This window comes from Aquarana catesbeiana, linkage group LG02, assembly GCF_042186555.1.
Source record: "Aquarana catesbeiana isolate 2022-GZ linkage group LG02, ASM4218655v1, whole genome shotgun sequence".
Taxonomy (NCBI): Eukaryota; Metazoa; Chordata; class Amphibia; order Anura; family Ranidae; genus Aquarana; species Aquarana catesbeiana.
In genome coordinates, this window is record NC_133325.1 from 263,690,100 (window position 1) to 263,716,741 (window position 26,642).

The 26,642-nt window shown below is 41.9% G+C and overlaps 1 protein-coding gene across 1 annotated transcript in view; it reads right to left on the reverse strand.

The window, feature by feature from the left end:
• The window catches only part of TGDS (TDP-glucose 4,6-dehydratase), a 49,778-nt gene that overhangs the window by 10,440 nt on the left and 12,696 nt on the right, over nucleotides 1–26,642 (reverse strand). The window contains exons 2-9 of the mRNA XM_073614374.1: nucleotides 17,338–17,404; nucleotides 15,030–15,098; nucleotides 14,644–14,734; nucleotides 11,764–11,906; nucleotides 10,091–10,189; nucleotides 5,006–5,065; nucleotides 2,441–2,484; nucleotides 10–175 (exon numbers count right to left, since the gene is read on the reverse strand). Coding sequence (XP_073470475.1) covers nucleotides 10–175; nucleotides 2,441–2,484; nucleotides 5,006–5,065; nucleotides 10,091–10,189; nucleotides 11,764–11,906; nucleotides 14,644–14,734; nucleotides 15,030–15,098; nucleotides 17,338–17,404 — 739 coding nt within the window. The remainder of the gene's footprint in view (nucleotides 1–9; nucleotides 176–2,440; nucleotides 2,485–5,005; nucleotides 5,066–10,090; nucleotides 10,190–11,763; nucleotides 11,907–14,643; nucleotides 14,735–15,029; nucleotides 15,099–17,337; nucleotides 17,405–26,642) is intronic.

Here is a 26,642-nt window from a genome sequence, read left to right on the forward strand (position 1 = left end):
TTGACTTACCATTTGGATTAATTCTCTAGCAAGCTGTGATACAGATATTTCAAAACTTGAACCAATGTTGTAAATTTCTCCAGCCTTCCCAACCTTTAGGATTGTCAGCAATGCATCAACAACATCAGAGGCATACAGAAAACTCCTGGTCTGTCTCCCACTTCCATGGATGCAGCTTCAAAAAGAGGAAAATAGATTGTTTCTAGAAACTTTCAAATAGATACATGGTTATAATACATCTAATATAGAGCTGAGTAAAGCAGAACTAAAGTCTCCTCATATTCTTTATAGCCAAGGAAGCTACAATCTAAGCCTCTATTTGACCTGCAGTTGGCATGGTGGTGCACATGTAATCAAATATGACATCAGCCATTTGGGGGCTTAAAAGTTTGGGGGCTGACATAAGCACACCGGCAACTGTGACACTTATCATTTAAGGCATGCATTGAAAGGAACTGTTTTGGGAAACCGATGAATCATTGAGTTTAGCTCCACGTTAAGGTCCCTACAGATTATAAAGAGAGCGAAAACCTTCCAACTGGGACATCTATTCTTATGGCAACTCTCTAATAGGGAAATTTAGAGCAGGGGCTCTTAACCTGTGGTCCATGGATGGGTTTCAGGGGGTCCGTTAAAAAATATTTACATTTACTATAAAACCCTCCTCCTTGTCCCAATCAATGGTTTCCTACTGGAAAAAAGTAAAGAAAAACGCACTCTACCACTGCTTATAGCACCGATTGCTAAGCATCTCTTGACTTGTTGCTGAACCATATATACCATTAACATTTGGATCATAATTCTTTGCACAACTAGAAGAAATGGCAGGACTGGTAGATTTGAGCAGAATTAATTTGTTTAATTTACACAAGATGATTGTATCTCATTTTTATGAGTGGATATAACTTTTTGCATGAAAAAGGAGTGAGTTTTTTTGTTAAGACTGTTTACTTTAGTCAAATTTAGTGTATGTCATTTATGTATGAGGCAATCAAATAAAATAAAGTACATACAGTCATTGTATGAAAATTTGTGTTTATGTAAATATTTCTGGGGCGGTGGTCCAAAGCTTTCATAAGATTCTCAAATGGGGTCCGTGACTCGGATAAAGTTAAGAAGCACTGAGACTTCCTCTCATCTCCAGTTGATTCTCCGGGATAAGATGTAAGGGAAATCTCACAGAGGGGTTGATGTACTAAAACTGGAGAGTGCAAAATCTGGAGAAGCTGTGCATGGTATCCAATCAGCTTCTAACTTCAGCTTGTTCAATTAAGCTTTGACAAAAAGAAAAAAAAAACTGGAAGCTGACTGGTTTCTATGCACAGCTGCACCAGATTTTGTACTCTCCAGTTTTAGTAAATCAACCCCAGTGTACATTAGAAGCTGCAGCAAGGGGTTTAGTCACACACACACACACACACACACACACACATTTAGGTGATACCTTGAGTAATTTGCATAACCTCTCCCAAGAGCCAGCCTATTGCTTGCATCAGGGCTGTGGGCTTGAAAAGAGTACTTTCTGGGGCAGGGTGCTATGTAAGGCACCCTGTCAGACCCTCCTACAAGTTATGATCTGCCTTGCATTTCACAGAGAAACACAGAGACCTACTGATGACATCATTGGATAACTTATGTAATGAAAATAGAAAGTTTTTTGGGGGGGTAAATGTCATTAGCTTGGTGATGAGGGGGTGGAAACTGGGGAAGGGAGCGTTTAAAAAGAAGATGATTATACAAATAATAATACCGTATTTATCGGCGTATAACACGCACAGGCGTATAACACGCACATTCATTTTAAGAGGGAAGTTTCAGGAAAAAAACTTAAATTTTATATATGGAACTTTGAAGCAAAATAAGGGTCAGTGCCCATCTGCAGCCTCACCATTGCCATCAATGCAGCCTGATCAATGCCCATCTGCAGCCTCACAATTGCCATAAATGCAGCCTCATCAGTCCACATCAATGCAGACTCACCATTGCCATCAATGCAGCAGCCGGATCAATGCCCATCTGCAGCCCAGAGGATACAGGGAGGGGGGCAGGACGAGTGCTGACAGATTACATACAGTGAGAATCTCATATGATAGACAGAACAGTGGTCCAATGGCGGCCCAGGAGACGGGACTTCCTATTACAGAGGCCGCCAAGTAAAGAGGAGATTCTCACTGTATGTAATCTGACAGCGCTCGTCCTGCACCCCCTCCCTGTCCCCGCTGAGGCAGCTAAAATTGAAGTATTGGCGTATAACACGCACGTGTAATATACACCCAATTTTGATGGTGAAAAAGTGAGTGTTATACGCCAATAAATACAGTAATTAAATAATTTCTCAGCTGGAATAATATCCATTTAAAGAACAAGACAAAAAAAAAAAAAAAATGTTTTTTCTATTGATGCTCATTAAAAGTCACAAATTTCGTTCACGGGCTCGTACCATTTCCTGTCACGTTGCAGCAAAGAAATAAACTTGGGTATAACCTGAGAACAAAGAAAACAAATGCTACATCAGTACATGTTGAAGGGAAAAATTGTTATGCTATTTAAAAACCTTATAAATTTACAAAAATCAGAACAGCGAATGTTTAATCTATGAAGTAACAGAATTTGTGGCTGCCATCTGAAAGCCATATTTTCAAAGCGGTGGTACTGGACATTCTTTTTCCAACTGACAAATAAGACCACACACACGCTGCATTACAACGTCTGCCAAGATGGCAAAAAGTTTAGTCTAGGTTATGACAGTGAGGAAAGAGAATGGGGAGATCGGCCTATATACTCTTGCATAAGTTAAACAAAAAAGGGGCAATTACCTAAATTAAGTCAGTTTAGACTCGGAAGAACGGGAAGGATTAGACTACTCTTTCATGACTATTGCTTTTTAAGGGATCAATAAGACAAGATGAATTGTCTTGTTGTATGATGGCTGATTGTGTGATTGGCGTGATCAGATTCATTGTTGAACCTGAGGTTCAAACTTGTGCTTAGAAGATTTGTCCATTAAGGTGTACAAGTCTTAAAACGGAACTAAAGTTACAGAGTAAAACAATGGAGGAGATTTACTAATATTAGAGTGCTAAATCTGCTGCAGCTCTGCATAGAAACCAATCAGCTTCCAGGATTTATTGCCAAAGCCTAACTGAACAAGCTGACGTTAGAAGATGGTTGTCTACTATGCACAGCTCCACCAGATTTTGAGTGCTCCCCCCTCCCCATTGTGAGCAGGCAGGCTCACATCATGTCTCTTTTTCAAAAATACATATCTGCCTCTTCAACGCCTTGGTGCCGGGAAGAACAAATGCCCACGAGCAAGAGTCTCGTCATCCTATGTCGGCCGAAGACCCCACTCCTGAAAGATGCAAGGTAACTCACAGATGTTGCAACGCTGGAGTGGAAGGTGAGAATTTGGGGTCTCCAGTTCCGCTTTAAGATTAGGCTTCTTGCTGTGGGCAGGGGAGCTCATAGATGTTGCAGTGCTGGAGTGGAATGGGAGTATTAGCAGTCTTCAGTACCGCTTTACAATAAGGCTTCTCCCTGACCACAGAAAATCAGGCAGCACAATCTCTAGGAGTATGGCTGCTTTATATGTTCTGGTAGGTAATGACTTAAGAAATGAAATATTTAGTCATCAAATATTTATGTTTGAGTAACATTAGGAAATAAAGAATATTTTCCAAAAGCATTAGTGAATTACTGGATTTGATGAACGACAAAGAAGAAAATGTCACTGTCACCTGAAAAATAAATCTACTTAATAAGAAATGTGTCTTTAGAATTCAGAGAATTAAACGGAAGGGTAAACAAAAGTACCATAACCTGTCAATTAGGCATGTATTAGCCTAGTGCACACTTGGGCATGACAGAGTTGTAATTTCACAGGGTTATTTCAGGACCCATGGAGATAAAAGAAGCAACGGTGACTGTAGAAACAGTACAGCACAATTAACATCACATAATGGCACTGCTTCATACTGTTTGACTTAAGTAAAGACGTGGTGAGCAGGCAATAAAACTAGAATTATGGAAGAGGAAAACAGATGTTAATCATGTTGTTCAAATTTTAATGCTTCCACAGAGTCCCTTAAATTACAATATAGAAACACACCTTACCACCCCTTGCCTTTTCAAGGGAGCAGAAGACACTGAACTCTAGACTAATTTGCAAACATATTATATGAATATTTTATAGCAACATATAGAAAAGACTGTCAAAAATTATAACACAGATGTGCAGGAAGTGAGCCAGCCAAAGCAATAAACTAACCACTAACCTGCCAGCTATAATATATGACACTCATAACTCGCAGCAATAATGAGACAGGTTAGAACCTTTCATATGTAAGAGCTGTAAGTATTTTGCTTCCACAATTTAAAAATTGTCAACTACAAGTATATGCCTAGGGCAAGGATATATGTCCTATATTCCCATGCTCTTCCCTCCTGAAAAAAAAAATGTTGTTTTATTTACTCTGTAATATCTGTTGACAACCTTTCACACTTGCAGTACTCACCACTTACAGCGTGAGTGTATAAATGAGCATAACAAGTCAAAAACTGCCTTTAATGAGTCACTGCTACCCAGAGCTGGCCCTGTCTTCTCAATGGAAATGAGGTAGTTACACAGAAACACACAATGGGGATGTCAGAGTGATGTGTAGTGGCAGAAACATATGATTCCAATGCAGTAGGCTAAGGTTAAATAATAAAGAACATAGACAGGACATCTCTGGAAAGGATCTCATGACATTTAAACCATGTCACAATTAGGGCAATGAGCCAAGTAAGTCTACCATACCACATTCAATAATAAAAAAAAAAAAATAGTATTTTGTGAGCTGGTGCCATTTATACACACACACACACACACACACACACACACACACACACACCCCCAATAAATGTCAACCATTTATTTTTTTTATTTTTTTTTTGAGAAGGCTACAAAATGACTTGAAATAACGGACATAAAATGTCTTTAGGTGTAGACTTAAGGAACACTTACTTTTTCTGGATACTGGTGTGGTCCATAGACATTGCTACTTCTGGTAATAATAACTGGAAACTTTGGGAGGAAAAAAATTTTTAAATAACTGGTGATGTTTGAGACAGTTACTCAAAATTGTTACCAACACCTGAATTAATCGATATCAAGAGATACTGCCTACATGTCCCTTGCAACGTCATTCTACAATGATGCCCTCATCCTGAATGTCTTTGAAGACCAAATGTCTCAGACCTGGGTACTATTAACATTATATAAATCAATCAAGCATACGGTATTGATCTCTAGTTAAGTTTTAAATTGCTTATATTTTGCCTTCCCTGGTTTCTTTCGATCCCCTTATCAATATTCTAATGAAAGTTTTAAATAAAACATTTCTGTATTCATGACATACTTTATTTAAACTTTGTGTTGTCATCACCAGGTTTTCGGTGTTTCTCTATGCAAGGGAAGATGGAAATCATGGCTGGTGGGAGGAGCTGGCAGGGGGGTGTACATAGCTTTCTGAAAAACGACACAGCATCCTGGCTCAGTTCTCCTCTCAAGAACTCTCAGCCCTAATACAAACACTGGATTTGGGAGGAGTTGTGCAAATATCAAAATTCCTCAATGAGTGGATGTCAGTCTGAAAGTAGGTTTTCTGAGGCAGACAGCATTTGTATGCAGACAACCCCAGGTAACACCCACATGATACTGAGCCTTTATGATTGAAGGAATGAAATCTAATGAATGAAAGTGGTGGGTCGGGAAAAAGCTCAACCCTAGCATATCTAAACCTTGACTTCAGGGAAAGGAGCTTTAGACAAACATAATACAGGCGGTCCCCTAGTTACAAACATTCGACTTAGAAACAACTCCTACTTACAAACGGAGGGAGACAAAAGGAAGTCAGAGGAAATCTACCCCTAGGAAGGGAAATTCACTCCTGTAAGAGCCATTATCGGAAAAAGTACCTCCACTGATGCTTTATCACCAAGGCTTGTTTCCACAACAACCCAAAATTTTCAAAATACATTTGTCATTGGGACAGAAAGCGAGGCGACATCTTCTGAACGGGGCACAGACAGCAAAACAAACATTACAGGGGTGTTAACCCTTCCCTATGCTGTCCAAAAAGCTTAGAAGTCGTTTTTTTGGCTGGAGATACACTTAAAAAGTGTACCTGTTCTTACTTACAAACAGATTCAACTTAAGAAAAAACCTACAGACCCCATCTTGCTTGTAACTCGGGGACTGCCTGTATGTCCAAAAAGAAAAGACCAGCTGGTCAACAGCAGGAAGCTAAAGCTTAACACTCCTAACCTTGGGCTACAGGGGGAAAAAAAATGGAGGTTCATTGCAAGGAAGGATTTTACAGCCCTCACAGCATATAATCTAAGTGGATAGAATAGAAAGACCATTGAGGTGGAAAAAAAAATAAAGGATACTAACTCACTGAAACCTTCTCAAGGATAAAAGGGTGGGCAGGGATGAGGATATACCATAATCCAGACTGGTGTGCAAGAACACCTAAACTTGGAGGAAGAAGAGAAGGGCTCCTTCTAGGGTGTGACAGGCACACTGCCATCTGCCTAGACACTTACCAACTATAGGATTCAAGATTCTTGCAACATACCCCTGAAAAGAGCAGCATTCTTCACCAAAGGAGCATTGGGTAGGAATCCTAGTGCTATTACTAGGGACATTCTCCTGATAGAGTACAGGATAAAGGAAGGTCTCTAGGGAGACTTCCCTAGAAGACTGCATTTGGGCCATAGAAAAAGGATCTTTTCCAACTCTCCAGTGATTAGGTCCCATGAAGACCTCAAGGTTTACACTATTCCTCTTAGGGGAAGATCTGCAGCAGGTTAGCAGCTTGTCCTAGCTGGGGAACCATCCCATCCATCATCAGGGACTAGTGAAAGGTATCTTGGACATGTTGGTCTAAGGAGACCACCTTGGTGTATTGGCCAAGTTCCAGACTCCATAATACAGAACACACAAGGTTGATAGGACCTTCCATATTGCTTAAACTGGTAGAATCTAGGAAACTGACTCTTCATGGTGGGCTCCCTGGGCATTCCACAATGAGAAGGTCAGGAAAAACATTGGGGCCAATTCTGTTAGCAGGGTTGGGAATTGTTGGAAGTCACTGAGTAGTCAGGTCCTTACTAGAGAACAGATCAGTAGGATTTCCTTTGATCTTGTAGGATCAAGATGTCCCTTAGAAGAGGGATATGACAGGATGAGACTCAAGCAACCTCTTGAGTGGCAAAAAAAAAAAATCTATTACAGGAAGGAGCTCAAACTTGAGTGGGATACCAGTTCCTACCAAAGTAGGAATCAGTGGTTCTAGGGTCTGGGGAACACAAACAAACCTGTAAAGATGCACAGTGGGGTGCAGGACAAAAGTGTGAAGAGGGGAATATGGAGGAGGTGCCTGACTCAGTATTCCTAATCTGGAGGCTACAGAGGGAGACCCAAGCATCCAAAAACCTGGTAGGCATCTGTCAGATGACCCAGCCGCTCGATGCACAAGTGGGAGTGCACCTTCATGTGGAGGGCTGAATAGAGGGCAAAAAAGGACCTTAGGCTTTGAGTCCTGTAGCTTGAATGGGAGGTAGGTTCTAATTTCTTATGAGGTAATACAGCTGTAGCAGCTGAAGGAAAAAGGGTGGGGTTCCTCCAGTAGAGGCAAGATCTCAGTGACATTGCTAATAATAGTGTCAACAGCAGGTATGAAGAGACAATATTGTCTCTTGAAGGGCAATCAAGTCAGATGTTCTTTGGACGTATCATCGGCGTCCCAGGCATTAGGAAGCCAAAGTGATCTACACATATGAATGGACATCAGTCACATGTGAGACACCAGCTTAAATTAATTTAGGAGGCCATCACAGATGAAGCACAGGGCTTCAGACATTTGCTCCAAATGTTCCATGACACAAGCGCCTGCCCCTGTGATGAAAGGGATTTAAACCACTGAGACAGGACTTGACAATTCAAAGTTGCTTCCAACACAGATTGGAGGATCACTCCTGTTGAGCCAAACTGAGATCTACAGTAAATAGGAAAAGGAACTGCTTGTCAGTAAAATCACTAAAGCCAAGAACACCATCAATCCACTTGATTGTACGCTTGTTAGGGTGGATGACAGGAATGTCTACAGGAGACCACTTAGTAAAAAATTCCTTATCAAAAAGGGAAAAAGCTTCATCACATTCTCAAAAGGGGCCCAGAGTCCTACAGGTTTTTTCCATTCCTGACTTAAAAACTGGGTGTAGCGTTAAGGTCTCTGCAGCTATAGAAGCTCTAAAAGGCTCTATGCCTAAAACAGCAGGCTAGTCTTCTAAATGTAGGGGAGTACATAGGGCATTGGGGTAGTACATACTATATCAATCAGGTTAGAAACAACATTAAATCGGAGTCATCTGCAGGTGGCTCAAAAACAGTTTGAAGAGTAGACTCTGCGGATTTTGATTCAGAGGGGATAACAGGTGCCTCAGGCAGACTCCGAGATGAAGGGCCAGAGGGGTCAATGTTAGACCGTAGTTGCGTTGGAGTGCATTTAGAGCCTCTGCAAATAGATTGCTCCAGTAAATGGGCACGAACCGACAAAAAGTCTGAAGTGAACAAAGAGGTCCTTGTGGACACAGGCAGGCCTCAGCCTCACCCAATGGAGCTGAAGAAGACACCAATGAGGATGACCCTATAACAGGGGTCCCAGGTTACAGATTACAGCCTTCTGTTGGGAGTATATGCTGAGGTCACACATTGCAACAAGACATGTTGCACTGTGTAGAGGAAAAAACAACTAGACCCAAAGTGAAGCAATACTTCACATACTCATGAACCTAAGCAGTTGGTGCTGACGGGGGCTGTAGGTGGCCAGAGGTGACCTGTCACAATAGGTAGACAGTGGGATGAGACCAGATAATCCACATAATGCTTCAGAAGCAAAAGTAGCTAAATAGTTGGAAAAACAAGTGCAAAGCGTGTGTTCACCACTCCAACTAGCTGATAACATAAGCACTCAAGTCCCTCAGCCTTACTCCAGTAAAATCAGCGATAGCGTATGCCAACTTTGAGGTAGCTCCCAATGCTTCAGCCACACTAGCCTTACACATGAGATAACCAAGTCACTATAGGTAAGATGAGACTAAAGACTGGTAAATCCCGCAGTTGTTTCAAGAAGTAGGAGCAAGATAGTGCTTCCTCCAAGCTGAATGGTGGAAAAACAAGTGTGAAATGCATGCAACCCCCACCCAACTGATGACACAAGCACTCAAGTCCCTCAGCTTTATCATTTGCCACAGCGAAACCAGCGGTGGCAGGATTTTTTTAGTGCGCAACTGTAAGGTAGCTTCCAAATGCTTCAGCCACACTGGCCTTACAAAGCAAGTCTTCATAGATCTATGAGCCTACAGAGAACACAAACTTGAATAAACTTTCCTTGATATTCACATGGCTCAGCATTTGATGCCTTAAAAGAAGCCAGATTATCAGCACAAGAGGACGTTAAGCAGTGGGCTGCCCTGGAGAAACTGAAGCCATGAGCAGGTAGGCTGTGCATTTCATAGGCTTTTAATTTTAAACTAGCCTGTGACTTGTACCCAATTTTTACCCATGTTTGGGTTAGTTGTATAATATCAGACAGCGGTTAATGATATGATACAGAAGAATATATAATACATATAGCATTTGCAGAAAAGTGCAATCAACATGATTTTTTAGGAAAGTAAAGAAAAACTTTTGTTGTGAAGCAGACATTGATTAAACCCAACAATTCTCATGAGTATGAAAAAATACCACCACAGATGCTATTCGAACACTAAACGGCATCCATGTATTTAACTCTGGGCAGATTACAGACTGCAGCTTCATGGGGTAAACAATTATACCATGAAAGAAATGAATGACAGCTGGTGTCTTGCAGAGCAGGTGGGACATTCTGGGCTCCATCCTAAATACATCCAGCAGTATAAATAATCATTTCACACTTCACAACATATGGCTGTGTGATGCTTCATTTACAGACATACCCCACTGAATAGAGCTAAGACTCCCTGTGCTAATATAAACTTGGCTCTCATATCACCTCCTTACCTTGTATCTTTCCCAGAAAGACAGCACAAAGCTTTCAGCAGCTGCTTTGGACGATGCATATGGATTTGTTGGCCGTTTTGGTGACGTCTCATCAAATTCCTAATGAAATATGAATTTTTAAATATGCCAGTGATGTGGAATAATGTTCAGAACGCTGGTCAAAAACCATTCAATAATAAAGAGATTCATTTGCATAATTTTGCACTGGGAATAAAGCAATTCAAATGTTCAAAAACTCTGCGTACTCCAATGTGACCTCTAGCCATTTAAAATGTGTACATAAAAGGATGATTCATTAAGTTCAAGAACATAACTGCAACTCTATTGCTCCCTAAAGAAACTGCAAACAGTTTTGGCAGGGTGTTAGCCATGAACCTTTTAAACTCACTTGGGCGCATTTACATACATTTGCTCAATACAAAATTGAAAACAGGTTTCTTTTGGAGTGGAATACATTTCTATTACATGTCTTGTCCTTCTCTGCCCTTCACAAACCATTCTTGCCTTTTTTTATCTTTAGAATTTTGAAATACAATGATACTCAGGTAAGGATCTTCCAGGAAAAGCTTTTCTTAGAGCTTCAACTCAGCACCAAAGCCTTCTCTTGTGCATTGGAGTAATTGTAAATACGCAATACTGAGCTCACAGTGTATGTCTGAACAGATGACATTCATGTTGTACCACGTGCATCCAACCAGCATTAGGCGTGTACTTGCTTGGGCCAGCAACAAAACTACCTCTTCTCTGAGTGCCCCTATAGCAAGCCGCTTGCTATGGGGCACTTGTGTGTGCTCACTCCTGAGCCTTGCCCCCACTCCCTCCTCACTAGCTTTGATTGACAGCTATGGGAGCCAATGGCTCCTGCTGCTGTATCAGAGCCAATGAGGAGTGAGAGAGCCTCGGCTCTTGTGCACAACGCTGCACTGAGAATGAGGCTCAGGTATACATTTTTTTTTGGGCGGGCTGCATGCAGAACGTTTTTTTTGCCTTTACAACCACTTTAAGTTTAAAAAAAAAAAAAAAAACCCTTAAGGCTTTAGAACAAATTTTAACACTGTTATCCCTGTAGAATTTTATTGTTGTCCTAACCATGTGGCCCAACATAAATGCCAGCTGTTCATTCTTGCTGACATGCAGTGGGGAGATTAATGGTAGAAGAGACCTCTAGGGTCTCTTCTGTTATACAAAAACTCTGCCTGTCAGCAATTTTTCTAATGTCTGACTTTACTACCACTTTGAATATCTAAAAGGCAACCCCCCCCCCCCCATATTTTGGATAGCATAGGGGGAAGGTTAGAAGTGAGAGAGAGAGAGAGAGAGAGAGAGAGAGAGAGAGAGAGAGAGAGAGACACCCCTTGAAAAGGGGGGGACACAGGTAGCACCACTCTATTCAAATGTAAAGAAAACTTGGGCCTTTAATTATACTTTAACTTTACACAAGTCAACACTGCAAGTTCATAACAAAATATGTAGTGATGCTAATGCCGAATTGCATGCTCTTGGGTATTGAGTAAAAAGGCTTGAAGGACTGCATGGTGCACTCTAGAAAGCACACTAAGGACTCTGATTTGCATGTGCATAGGTGCTATATGTATATCAAAATGTGCAAGCAATTTTAAAAACAAAAAGTCTGACAATTAAAAAAAACGAGTGACTATTAGAAAAACTCTTACCTCAACAAGACTACCCCCATAGACTTCATCCGTACTTATGTAGATACATTTTCCAACCCTAGCTTCATATGCCGCACGAAGAAGAATGTTTGTACCATATGTATTAACATAGGCAAATTTAAAGGAATCGGAAAAAGACAAATCTGCAGAAAAAAAAAAGTTGACCTGTGTTGGTATCTAGTCTTACCACACCATAACTCTTTAAATAATTTCACAGAAATATGCAAATTCCACATAATGATCTAATACAAAAGTTGTACAAGGCAGAACTTCACGCTTGGGTTGTTCAGTGGATATGCAATTGGCTAAAGGATAGATATCAGAATGTGGCTGTAAATGGGTTTCACTCAGAACAGAGAGCAGTCACTAGTGGTGTACCATAAGGCTCTGTTCTATTTAATCCATAAGTGATATAACTAAACATTTGTTGGGCAAGGTATGTCTTTTTTGCTGATGATACAAAGGTGTGTAAAAGGGTTAATATCCCTGGAGGTGTCTATAACATGGAACATGATTTGGCATTTCTATAAGATAGGTCAAAGCAGTGGAGACTGCAGTTCAATGTTTCTAAATGTAAAATAATGCACCTAGGGAAAAAAGAATCCCCTGAGAGTGTAAAACATTGGGGGTACAGTGCCAGCCAGCACTACAGAAGAAAATGATTTGGGAGGTGCTTATTTCATATGATTGCAAAATGAGCAAACCGTGTTACCAGGCACTGGGAAGAGCAAATAGAATTCTAGGAAGCATCACTAGAGGGATCACCAGGAAGAGGATGGAGGGTTCCGATTCCCCTATAAAGATCTTTAGTGAGACCTCATTTAGAATACCATGTCCAGTTCTGGTGAGCTCACTTACAAAAAGATATTGATAAAACACAACCAGTCCAGAGACGGGTAACAAAAATGGAGGAGGATAAAAGATATCAAGAGCGACTTCAGGAACTTAAAGGGGTTGTACGGGTTTTTTTTTCTTTTTTATAAACAACAAACATGTTACTTACCTCCACTGTGCAGTTCGTTTTGCACAGAGTGGCCCCAATCCTCCTGTTCTAGGGTCCCTCGGTGGCTGTCTCGGCTCCTCCCAGCAATAGCTAACCTCCCTCTGGGAAGTTCTATCCCAGGGGGGTTAGCTTGCGGGCGCGCTCCCTGTCATACACGCTGCGTCCATAGACACAGTGTGTATGACTCAGTCCCGCCCCCGGTGGGCCGCGTCATTAGATGTGATTGACAGCAGCGCGAGCCAATGGCTGCGCTGCTATCAATCTCTCCTATCTATCCAGTCAACGGCCAGACTCCGTGGAGAAGAGGACGCCGGGGGATGCACACAGCAGGTGAACGGGCTCAGGTAAGTAAACAGGGGGTGGGCTGGGGGGCGAAGAAACACAAACCTTTACAACCCCTTTAATATGCACAGTCTGGAGGAAAGAAGAGAAAGGGGATACATGACTGAAACCTTTAAATACATCAAGGGGGTGAATAAAGTTCAGGAGGGCAGTTGTTTCAATATGAAACCAAAATCAAGAACACGGGGACATGACCTCAAACTATCTGGAGGAAAGTTCAAAACTAATCTTAGAAAGTATTATTTTACTAAAAGGGGATTTGATGCTTAGAATAGACTTCCAGCAGAGGTAGTGTGACAGTAAACAGTAAATGGCTTCAAACATGCTTGGGACAAACAGATCTATACTTCGACAAAAAACACCCAAAAAAAAAAGCAAAAAACCAAGACCAAAGTCTATGGAAAAAAAGAAGAAAAAAAAAAAAAAAAAAAAAACACAGGCAGACTCAATGGACTACCCTGTTTTTTTGTTTTTTTTGCTGTCACTTTTCTGTTTCAAATGAAACAAACGAAACATACCAACAATTACTATATAGAAAACAACATGCATCTGTGGGAATCTGTTCTGTTTTTTACCCATATATACTGTCATAAAGACAACAATAAACACTGTGCTTCAGGGCATTTAAGCAGAATTTCAACTCCCATCTTCAAGCACAACTGTTCTTATGGCATGTAACCAATTTCATTATTCATTATTGGTAGAAGCCTTCATGTGATCTGTGTTAGTTCTAGCCAGAGGAAGAAGACAGGACTGGTGTGAGCTTGTTATTTTCTTATTGGGTTCATTTTAACATTAGTACAACTCCACTTTTGAGAAAAAAATGCCATTCTTGGTCCATTGCATACATTACAAGGTTTTTTTTAGCAAACATCACTGCCAAGTCGTTGGCATTGGAAGTCTCATGTGTAATCCACTAATAGTCTCCATTCACTTCCAGCATAATATTTGCAAATTAACTTACCTAGGTCTAGGGCATGTTTACTTGAAAGTACACCTGTTACCTCTAAATGGCTTTGAAGGTGAATAGATTAATAAAATTACATCTTCAAAAGTCTTCTTCATCCCCCTAAAAATCTTGGGTTTCTCTTCTACAGACAAATAGCCCACCACTGATGAGCTTTGCTACTGACAAGCACGCCAGGCAATATGAAAAGTTCAAGAAGGGTTTGGCCAGCATTCAAAATTTGCACAATGGCTTGCCTCAGGATTTGAAGCTCTAGGACAGTGGTTCTCATCTCCTGTCCTCAAGACCCACTAACAGGCCAGGTTTGCAAGATAACTGAAATACATCACAAGTGATATCATCTGCTGCTCAGTGATTGCAGTATTCTAGTCTGCATCTCCCCAAGATAATACATAAAACCTGGCCTGTTAGTGGGCCCTGAGGACAGGAGTTGATAACCACTGCTCTAGGAGGTGCTGGGGAAGGTTGTTGAAGGCATGCTCTTGTATTGTATTGATGCAACCATTTGAGAAGCTTTTCAGAGATGCAAGGTGTACATTAAACATGTATTAAAGATTAGCACACTTACCTACATGAGTCTGTGCAGCAAAGTGTAAGACCACATCTATATGTTCTACTTCAAAGAGATGTTTTAAAAAATGCACATCACAGATGTCTCCCTGGGGAACAAAATGTCAAAATTAGATCACAAACCAAGAGAAAAGAAAAAGACATTCAAAGTAGTTCAATAATAAACAAGTTGAACCACCTGTCAGTACATAAAATATAACTAAAGTTTGTATATTGTACTCACAGAGTGCAGATGAAAGGAAATTCCACTTTTAGTGGCATTTCAAAAGTTAAACTATGTCAACTGCCATTTTAATGCTGAATGCCACCATCTAACTGATTCCAGCAGGATACCATGTGAACTAAATTGCATGTACAATGTGCTTGATGTGGTTGGTGCCATACCTGTATAAACTTGTAGTTTGGCCGTTCCGAAACTGAATCAAGGTTTTTCAAGCTAGCACAGTAATCGAGCTGAGGACAGAGAAAAGTGATTAAAAACTTGAAAAGTTTGTATTAAAAAAAAAAAAAAAAAAAACCCACACACTTGTTGAAAATTTTAAAAAGTAAATATATTTAAAAATATGCATAAGCTAAGGACTATTGTATTTGATCCTGTTCAGATTTATATTAAAAGACAGCATAATAATACTAACCTCACAATGGTTTTCGAATATCTCTCTGGTAATGGTACAAACCGACTCCTTATTGCCAGTAAACCCTGGAAAAAAGTTTCCTGAGGGTGATGCAATATGGCATGGGGAGATGTAGTTCAAAGCCTTTAGCCAAATTCATTAAACCCATGTTAAATTTTTTATGCTTAGTACCAATGTGTGCAACAAATTCATGCAGTTCCTATTTGTGACACTTTTACTGTTGGTTCTTTTTATTGAGATAAGTTCATAAAGAAACACCACCATATAGGTGACAAGGAAAGTGGAAGCAAATAAGACGTCTTTCACGTTGGGAGTAAATGGTGTTACAGAACGGTCCCAGAAGAATTTTGTCTGCAACAGATTCATGTACTGGTTACTACTTGTACATGAATCTATCGTAAGTTGCACCATTTGTCACACTATTGAGAGAGACAGTCCCTGAAACTTATAAAAACTAACGCAGACAGGTTTTTTGAGCATGTCTTGCGGGCGTTCTAAAAGTGGCACAATGTGCACCAAAATTATGTACCTGTCTAAAACTTGGATTTGAATCGGGCACAATGCTTTTACAATTGTCTCATGCATCTCCGAGGAGAATTGGTGCACAAACTTGCTATTGGAGAAAATATCTCAAGGTAAAATCTTTAATTGGGACTACTAGTACAACATGGAAGAAAGCAAAGATACTGAAAGGGGGGGGGGGGAGGGTTCAGTCGGGGTCTACTATGCAGCGCCCTATAAAAAAAAGAACAAAAACAAAACACCCTATCAAGTTCCCAATAAAAAAAGACAGCACCACAGTAGTGTCCTCTGTCCCCTTGACATCATCCTTCTACTGTAGTGTCCCCTGCCCCTCATTGCTGTGTCCTCTGCCTCCCCCCACAGTAGTTTTCTGACCCCCCAATGTAGTTTCATCTGCCCCCTTCACACATCCCCCCACTGTAGTGTTCTCTGCCCCCAGCCCCCACAGTCGTGTTCTGCACCCCCCAACGTTGTGTCCACTGCTCCTTCACATCAAGCCCCCCCACTGTAGTATCCTCTGCCCCCTCCTCCCACAGGGGTGTTCTGTAACTCCAACCCTCGCAACAGTGTCCTCTGCTACCTTCACATCACTCCCTTGTAGTATTCTCTGCCCCCCACAGTAGTGTCCTGTACCCCCCAATGCTTTGTCCTCTGCCCCTTCAAATCACCCCCCCCCACTGAAGTCTCCTCTGCCCGCTTCCTCCCCCCCAAAAACAGTGTCTGACCCACTTCACATCAAGCCCCCCGATAGTATCCTCTGTCCCACTTTCAACAGTGTACCCCTGCCTCTGCCCCCCACATACACACAGCACCATGTAGGTAGCACTTACCCGCCAGCATGTGTTCATCAGAGCAGAGATCAGAAGACAGCATAGTGCTGAGTGGAAGGCGGGAGTGGGAGCTGCCGGCGTTCATAATAGCAAGCTGGTGATTGGTTGCTAGGACCGCCTAGCAACCAATCTCTGAGCAGCTCCTGCATCGCCCCCCCCCCCCCCAGCAGCTCTCGCCTCCTGCTCTCAGCTCTGCAGTTAGCAGAGAAGCGGAGGTTGTGGGGAGGCACAGCCAAGGTCATGATCCACCTGTTGCCCCCCTGGCCAGTTTTGCCAACCCCTGGTATACAGGAACAATAATGATAGCTGTAACAATCCAATGTATTGCACATACATTTGTTTAGCATTACTAAATCTCCATTCAAAGCGGAAGACCTGTAGTATTAGGAGGGGGAAGCAATACTGCAGACTGTTGAATGCTTGTTTCCCTTTCCCTCATTGTCGAATATGGGCCAAGAAAGATCTCACAGAGAATGTCAGATCCACAAAGCAGAAATAAAAAGGGGCAGAGTTACTAAAACTGGAGAGTGCAAAATCTGGTGCAGCTGTGCATGGCAGCCAGTCAGCTTCTAACTTCAGCTTGTTCAATTAAGCTTAGACAAACAAACTGGAAGCCGATTGGTTTCCATGCACAGCAGCACCAGATTCTGCACTCTCCATTTTTAGTAAATCAACCTCAAAGTGTGCAAAACATACAGATCTTACCTTGTCTAGATTTATTACTAAATATTCCGGATAGTTTTCAACCAGAGAAATTATCATATGTGATGCTCTGCAAAAAAGAAATACATAAGTAATAAAAACACAAAAGATTGAAAGCAGAATTTAACTAAAAAAAAAAAAAAAATCAAATTTTCAAAAGCTAGGGTTTTGTAGGACAGACCTTATTGATCTCCTGTTATGAATGGTTTCTATGGTTTCTTCCTGCCCTGATGTGTATGTGCAGTTCAAACAAGCACATTATGGCAAACAGCTTATGGAGGGTCCACTTAATTACCGACTTCCTGACCACATAATTGTAAAATAACAAATGGGCAGGAACCCTATTGTTCTGGGAGGACGTTCTATAAAATGTCCTCCTGAGAATGGGTCGCGCTCCAGCACAATCTGTAACCTGAGCGCCCACCAGGCACAGCTGATGACTGATCACTATACCGGCCTGCTGCTAGAGTCATGTGGTCGATGTGACCAATCACATGCCAAAGAAAGGCTTCCTTTCATGCCATGCATTGTATACAACTGTGTTGCTAGCTGTGATTGGTCACAGTGATCACATGGTACAGATAGGACCAAATCACAGCCCATTTGTACCATGTCTACACACGGTCATTCAGTAAAAATATTTGCTTCTAGCAGTGAAATTTACTGCTATAAGCAAGTATAGTATGTAAAAAAAATAAATAAATAAATAAAAGGAAAATCCCTATCAACTTCCCAGAATGGTACAGTGTATTGCTCTGGTCACAGTACAGCCGTGGCCAAAAGTTGAGAATGACACAAATATTAATTTTCACAAAGTCTGCTGCTTCAGTGTTTTTAGATCTTTTTGTCAGAAGTTACTATGGTATACTAAAGTATGATTACAAGCATTTCAGAAGTGTCAAAGGCTTTTATTGACAATTACATGAAGTTTCGGCAATGAGTCTATATTTTCAGTGTTGATCCTTCTTTTTCAAGAGCTCTGCAATTCTCTCTGGCATGCTGTCAATCAACTTCTGGGCCAATTCCTGACTGATGGCACTTGCATAATCAATGCTTGTAGTTTGTTTTTTTTTTTTTGTTCACCCGCCTCTTGAGGATTGACCACAAGTTCTCAATGGGATTAAGGTCTGGGGAGTTTCCTGGCCATGGACCCAAGATTTTGAGGTTTTGTTCCCCAAGCCACTATTATTACTTATGGCAAAGTGCTCCATCATGCTGGAAAAAGGCATTGTACCTCAAACTGTTCTTGGATGGTTGGGAGAAGTTGCTCGGAGGATTTTTTGTACCATTCTTTATTCATGGCTGTGTTCCTAGGAAAAATTGTGAGTAAACCCACTTCTATGGCTGAGAAGCAACCCCATGCATGGTCTTAGGATGGTTTACTGTTGGCATGACACAGGACTGATGGTAGCGCTCACCTTTTCTTCTCCGGACAAGGTTTTTTTCTGGATGCCCCAAACAATCAGAAAGGGGATCAGAGAAAATTATTTTACCCCAGTCCTCAGCAGTGAAATCCTTGTACCTTTTGCAGAATATCAGTCTGTTTCTGATGTTTTTCTTGGAGAAAAGTGGCTTCTTTGCTGCCCTTCTTGACACCAGACCATCCTCCAAAAGTCTTTGCCTTACTGTGCGTGCAGATGTACTCACACCTGCCTACTGCCATTCCTGAGAAAGCTTTGCACTGGTGGTGCCATGATCCCGCAGCTGAATCAACTGTAGGAGACAGTCCTAACTCTTGCTGGATTTTCTTGGACTCCCTGAAGCCTTCTTTACAAATGCAGTGAACTGAGGCAGCAGACTTTGTGAAAATGAATATTTGTATCACTCTCACGGCTGTATGAAAAAAAAAAAAATGTATTATTAATATATTATAATAAATATTTTTTTTTTTTTTTACATACAGCCGTAAGAATGACACAAATATTCATTTTCACAAAGTCTGCTGCCTCAGTTCATATAATATATATATCCCCCTTTTTTTTTTTTTTTTACACATGCTATAAACACCAGTCATTGTCCCTGGTCACAGCCACACCAACTAATCGATCATTATTTTCATAATCGATTAATCGGCCAGCCGATTAGTTGGCCTGCATAAAGAATGCATTATTTGCTCAGTACAGCATTCATACATGTCAGTAAGTGCCTCAGAACTTGTGAACGTGTGAGGAGCAATTCCTCATGGAACAGGTAGCCCTGGGCAGGAAGTGAGTGGTTCTAAAAGGCAGAATTTTTTTTTTACCTTGCTATTGGGGCACTCTGAAGGCAGGAGGAGCCATAAGTGTTGATGGGGACCCTAGAAGAGGTGAATCCAGGCAGCTCTGTGCAAAACCATTACACAGAGCAGGCAAGTATAACATGTTTGTTGTTTTTAACAAAAAAAAAAAAAAAAAAATAATAAAACTTTAAAGACTCATTGAAGATCAGCATCTGAACCCAGAGAAGGTGGAGGCTGAGGGGTCTCAAAAAAAACTAGACTAGAGGTAATATAAGGCATTACAATTACGTTTAAAATAAACCTTTACCAGTATTGTGCATTATATTTAAAATTATCATATCCTTGGGGAAAAAAAAAAGTCTCAGCTTAGTACTACTTAGTACTAATTACTTAGTACTACTTTAATATAAAAGTAGCTTAATATCTGACTCCTAGTTATAAGTGCCCATATATCCTACTTCTGGGTGTATAATATATTATATTATATTATAATATAATATATAACATAACAAGTAATATATATTATTACTTTCACTGTTCCACAGAAAAAAAAAAAAAAAAAAAAAAGGAAGAAGAAAGAAGAAGGAAGAACCCCTAAGCTACTTTCACACTGAGGCATGCGGGCGCCGGCGGTACAGTGGCGCTTTACCGTCGTTTTAGCGGCGCTAGCGGGGCGGTTTTAACCCCCCCCTAGCGGCCGAAAAAGGGTTCAAACCGCCAGCAAAGCGCCGCTGCAGCAGCGCTTTGCGGGCGGGTTTGCAGCGCTGCCCCATTGTTTTCAATGGGAAGGGGCGCTTTAGGAGCGGTAAATACACCGCTCCTAATGCACTCCAAAGATGCAGCTTGCAGGACTTTTATGACCGCCCTGCAAGCGCACCGCCCCAGTGTGAAAGCCCTCGGGGCTTTCACACTGGAGTGCATTGAGCAGCTCTTTCGGGGCGTTTTGCAGGAGCTATTTTTAGCACTTTAGCGCCTCAGTGTGAAAGGAGCCTTATAGTAGCGATTATTTGCTCTTTTTGTACTATAAAAGGCTATATATATATATATATATATATATATATATATATATATATATATATATATATATATATATATATATATATATATATATATATATATATAGGGTTCCAAGTATTTTTTTTAGCAAAAAATATTGATTTTAACTTGAAGTGTCAGAAAAAGATTTAGACTTTAAGTGGTTAAACTTCCTGGTTTAAAACTTGGCAGATTGCCTGGGTTATTTGTTTACACAGAGAAGTTTATCCATTTGATCTAATAAGGAAGTTAGTTACAATGTTTCAAGTTCAAATCTTGGCAGACTGCCTGATGCTTTCTTTTGACAGCTGAGTGAGCAGATAATCCCTCCACTTGTTTATATGAAAGAATCAGCAAACTCAGCAGGACAGATTGTCAGAGGGGGCGAATCGAGATCACGATTTTTTTAACAATTAATTGTGCAGCTCTACTGTCTACTTTCCAAAAAGGTCATTTGAGGGATATTTGTACTGTCCTGGCCTCAAGAAATGAGATTGGCCGTCAGTACATCAGGACTAAAAACAATTTTCAGATACATACCATAGTTTGTAGATGCTATAACTTTCATACAGGACTAAATAATATACAGTGATTTGGGTTATTTTCACCAAAGAAATGTAGCAGAATATACAATTTGGCCTAAATTTATAAAGAAAGGTTATTGATTTGCAAAATTTTATAACAGAAACAAAAGAAAAACGCATTTTCTTTTCAAAATGTTTGCCCTTTTTTTGTTTATTTATCAAAAAAATTAAAAACCCAGTGGTGATTAAATACCACCAAAAGAAAGCTCTATTTGTGTGAAAAAATGATAGACGTTTCATATGCATAACCACTCAATTGTCATTCAAAGTGACACAGCGCTGAATGCTGAAAATTTGCCAGGTCAGGGAGGGGTAAAAGTGCCCAGTGTTTAACCACTTGCCGCCTGCCCTATTACAGAATGACGGCGGCAAAGTGGTTTGATATTCCTGATCGGACGTCATATGACGTGATCAGGAATATCTAGCCGCTGCGCGCCCCCAGGGGCGCGCATCGTGGCGATCGTTGTTGCGGGGTGTCAGCCTGACACCCTGCAACACCGATCTAGGTAAAGAGTAAAGAGACTCTTTACCACGTGATCAGCCATGTCCAATCACGGCTGATCACGATGTAAATAGGAAGAGCCGGTGATCGGCTTTTCCTCACTCGCGACTGACAGACGCGAGTAGAGGAGAGCCGATCGGCTGCTCTCCTGACAGGGGGGGGGGTCTGTGCTGATTGTTTATCAGCACAGCCCCCCCTCGGATCCTACCCAGGACCACCAGGGAAGCCGCCCAGGACCACCAGGGAAGAGATCCACACTGGACCACCAGGTATGCCCCTAGACCACCAGGGAAATGCCACTGTGTGCCCAGGCAGCTGCCAATCTGTGCCCAGGCAGCTGCCAGTCAGTGCCCACTGCAATGCCTACCACTGCCAGTGCCACCAGGGATGCCCATCAGTGCCTCATTTTAGTGCCGCCTATCAGTGACCAGCAGTGCCGCCTATCAGTGCCCAGCAGTGCCGCCTATCAGTGCCACCCTATCAGTGCCTAGCAGTGCCGCCTTTCATTGCCCATCAGTGCCAACCAGTGCCACCATCAATGCCCATCAGTGCTGCATATGAGTGCCACCCATCAGTGCCACCTACCAGTGCCCATCAGTGCCGCATTTCAGTGGCCATCGTCAGTGCCCGTTCATTGGTGCCACCTCATCGGTGCCGCCGTATCAGTGCCTGTCAGTGCCGCCGTATCAGTGCCCATCAGTGAAAGAGAAAACTTACTTATTTACAATTTTTTTTAACAGAAACAAAAGTAAAACTTATTTTTTTCAAAATTTTCGGTCTTTTTTTATTTGTTTAGCAAAAAATAAAAACCGCAGAGGTGATCAAATACCACCAAAAGAAAGCTCTATTTGTGGGAACAAAATGATAAAAATTTAGTTTGGGCACAGTGTAGCATGACCGCGCAATTGTCATTCAAACTGCGACAGCGCTGAAAGCTGAAAATTGGTCTGGGCAGGAAGGTGTCTAAGTGCCCTGTATTGAAGTGGTTAAATGGTTAAAAAAAATAATAGGATTTTTATAACAGCTTACCTGTAAAATCCTTTTCTTGGAATACATCATGGGACACAGAGCCTTAAGTAATTACTTAATGGGTTTTAGTCTACCGTCAGATGTTGACACTGGTAAACCCTAATTAAGGAAGTTTACTCCCCTATATAACCCCTCCTCCTTCCAGGAGCACATCAGTTTTTGTAGCAAAGCAATAAACTTGTATCCCAAAAAAGAGGGGAGGGACCTCTGTGTCCCATGATGTACTCCAACAAAAGGATTTTACAGGTAAGCTGTTATAAAAATCCTATTTTCCTTATCGTACATCATGGGATGTCCCATAGCAATGCCACATGAGGGGTGGGAGAAAACAACCCGCAGGGTACACCCAGACTTGAGGATCTATACTGCTGCTTGCAGTACACTGCGCCCGAAGGCAAAATCCTCATACCTCCTTACATCCACCTGATAAAATTTTGTGAATACATCCACTGAAGACCAAGTTGCGGCTTTACAGATCTGAGCCATGAAGGCCTGATGACGCCCTGCCCAAGAAGCACTAACCGACCTGGTAGAATGCGCCTTAACTTGAAACGGGGGAATCTTACCCCTTGAATCACAAGTTTGAATTATCACTTGCCGAATCCACTTAGCAACAGTGGATTTCGACGCTGCCTGCCCCTTCTTAGGAGCCTCCGGCAGAATAAATAAGACATCAGTCTTACGAATCTGAGCAGTTTTCTTTAAATAGATCTTCACTGCTCTCACCACACCAATACAATGTAGTGACTTTTCTTCCCTGGAACATAGTCTTGAAAAAAAGGATGGCAGGACAATATCCTGGTTCAGGTGAAAACCTGAAATGACTTTTGGCAAAAAGCCTGGACGAGGGCGCAACACCACTCTGTCCTCATGAAAAATCAAATATGGCTCTTTACAAGAAAGAGCAGCCAATTCTGAAACCCTCCTTGCTGAGAATATAGCAACCAAAAATACCAACTTCCTTGTCAGAAGGACTAGGGGAATCTGTTGTACTGGTTCAAATGGCCGTTTTTGTAAACACAAACAAAACTAGGTTCCCAAGGGTTCAAGGGAGGTTTGACTGGCGGATTAAGCCGTGTCAGTCCTTGTATAAAGCCCCGGACTAAAGAATGAGTAGCAAGTTGTCTTTGAAATAAGACCGATAAAGCTGAGACTTGGCCTTTAATAGTACTTAAGGCCAATTTCATTTCTACCCCTAATTCTAGAAAGGCAAGAATTCTGCCTATGATATATCTCAGAGGGTGCCAACCCTTGGATTCGCACCAGGAAATGTAAGCCTTACAGACTCTATAATATATAGTTCTGGAAGCTTGCTTCCTAGCATTAATCAGGGTAGAGATAACTGACCTGGAAAGCCCACGTTTCTTTAGAATGTGGGTTTCAATAGCCAAGCCGTTAAATTTAGAGACCGTAAGGAAGGATGGAATATCAGTCCCTGAGAGAGCAGACCTGGCCGTAGTGGGAGGGACCATGGGCTCTCCAGTGCCATCTTTACGATTTCTGCGTAGCATGACCTTCTGGACCATGCTGGTGCTACCAGAATTGTCGGCTTTCTTTCCAGCTTGATCCTGCAAAGAATTCGAGGCAGCAACTGAAGAGGGGGGGAATGCATAGAGCAGTGAAAACTGATCCCATGGGGTCACTAACGCATCCGTTCCGCATGCGAATGGATCCCTTGTTCTGACCACAAAGTTGACCAACTTTGTGTTGAACCTGGATGCTAGAAGAAGATCCACGTCGGGAGTCCCCCATCTTTGACAAACAGCCCGAAATATGTCGGGGTGAAGAGACCATTCCCCTGGGAATAACTGCTGGCGACTTAAGTAGTCCGCCTGCCAATTCTCTACTCCCGAAATGATCACTTTCCAGATGACTGGTCTGAAGGATCTTCCCTTCAGCAGATTCTGGGTTAATAGACAGGATACTGTTTTGCAACAGTCTTGAATGGAACTGGGCATAGGGAACTGCTTCGAATGAAGCTACCATGGTTCCTAGCAACCTCATGCAGAGCCGAATGGAGGGATTGCCATTTGACCTGACCCTCCGCACCAGTTTTCTTATGGAGTTGATTTTTGAGGCAAGAACACCCTTTCCTGGGCTGTAGCTACGATCAGACCCAAGTACTCCAGCCTTCTTAGCGGTATTAAGGAAGATTTCTCTAGATTGAGAATCCAACCCATACTTTTCAGATAGTTGGTTGTAGTGCGTACACTTTGCTCCAGACGAGTCGCTGATTGATCTATAAGTAATAGATCGTCTAGGTACGCCATGATTGTTATGTCCTGTGTCCTTAACCTGGCTAGAGGTGGGGCCAGCACCTTGGTAAACACCCGAGGTGCTGTGGCTAGCCCGAAGGGCAGGGCTACAAATTGAAAATGCTGCTGTTCGAACTCGAATCGCAGAAACTTTTGATGAGCAGGAAATATAGGGATATGCAGATATGCATCCCTGATTTCGATTGATGCCAGAAGTTCTCTTCCTAGAAGGATAGAAACTACCGACCCGATTGTCTCCATGCGAAAGGCACGGATCTTCAGGAATTGATTTAGCTTTCTTAGATCTAGAATGGGTCTGACATCTCCACTTGGCTTTGGTACATAAAAAGGTTTGAATAAAATCCCAGACCTTGCTCATTTGTGGGTATCTGTATGATCACCCCTTGAGATATTAATCGGTCTAGTGCCTGAAACAGAGACTGTTTTTTATCTGGATCTTTGTGAATGCTTGGCCTCAGGAAGTGAGACAGTGGAAAGTCCTGGAATTCCAGCCTGTACCCCAGCTTTACCGTGGAAATGACCCATCTGTCCTGAATTTCCTTTTTCCAGACTTCTGAAAATTGCAGAAGTCTTCCCCCCACCTTGGCGGGGGGGGGGGGGTGCCTTTTCATGATGAGGCTTTAGGATTCTGTTTTGCAGATTTCCTACCCCAGGGCTTATTTTGAGCCTGGGTCTGACCCCGAGTCCTTCCTCTAGAGTCTGACAGCAGAGGCAGTCGCCACTGCCTATAGGCAGAAGCCCCTGGCGCAGGGGAAATGCAGGGCGTTTAAATTTTCTTTTGACTGGTAAAAAGGTACTTTTCCCAGCAGAAATTGTCTTGATATATTTATGCAAGTCTTCTCCAAATAGTCACTCCCCATGAAAGGGGAACCCAGTTACCAGGTTTTTACATGGTGTTTCAGCTGACCAATTTTCCAACCACAGGATTCTGTGCATATGTACAAGCATAAGCTTGAGGCGGGATGTCTGGTGAATAGAGTCTTTGATGGCATCTATGGCAAAACATAATGCTTTAGGTAGTTCAGCCAAATCTTGAGCTTGTTGTGTAGGAAGCTCTCTAAGGGCCTGTTTGAATTGGTCCTTTAGGGATTGGCAGACGCCTATCGCAGCGACTGCGGGCTGGGCGACAGCACCTGCTATGGAAAAAGCAGACTTTAGCAGGGATTCCAACTTCTTATCTGTTGGATCTTTAAGCATCTATGCATTGTCTACAGGACAAGTCAAGTTATTATTCACACTGGAAATCGTGGCATCAATTGCTGGTACTTTCCATTTTTTTGGAGAATTTATCCTCCAGAGGATAGAGAATTGAGAACCTCTTAGGAGGGAGAAAATGTTTATCTGGTTTATCCCATTCCGAAAAAATAAGCTATTCAAGTAATGCGTGCGCAGGAAACGCATGCAAAGGATGGGAAGGTTTTAAGGAACCTGAGGAAGAGGCCACGTTTTCATGAGACTCTGTTAGAGGCAGCATGAAAGAGGAACGAACCATCTCTGTAAGAGTGTGTATCAGCAATTTTTCAGATTGAGATGCTGAAAAAGGTTCATCTACCGTTGTTTCCTCAGTAGAAGAATCATCGGTAAGCTCTTGATTGATTGAGGGTAGAACTTCATCGTGTGCCCACTGTTCCCCCTGTAAAGCTGAAGTGGGGGAGGGGGACCTA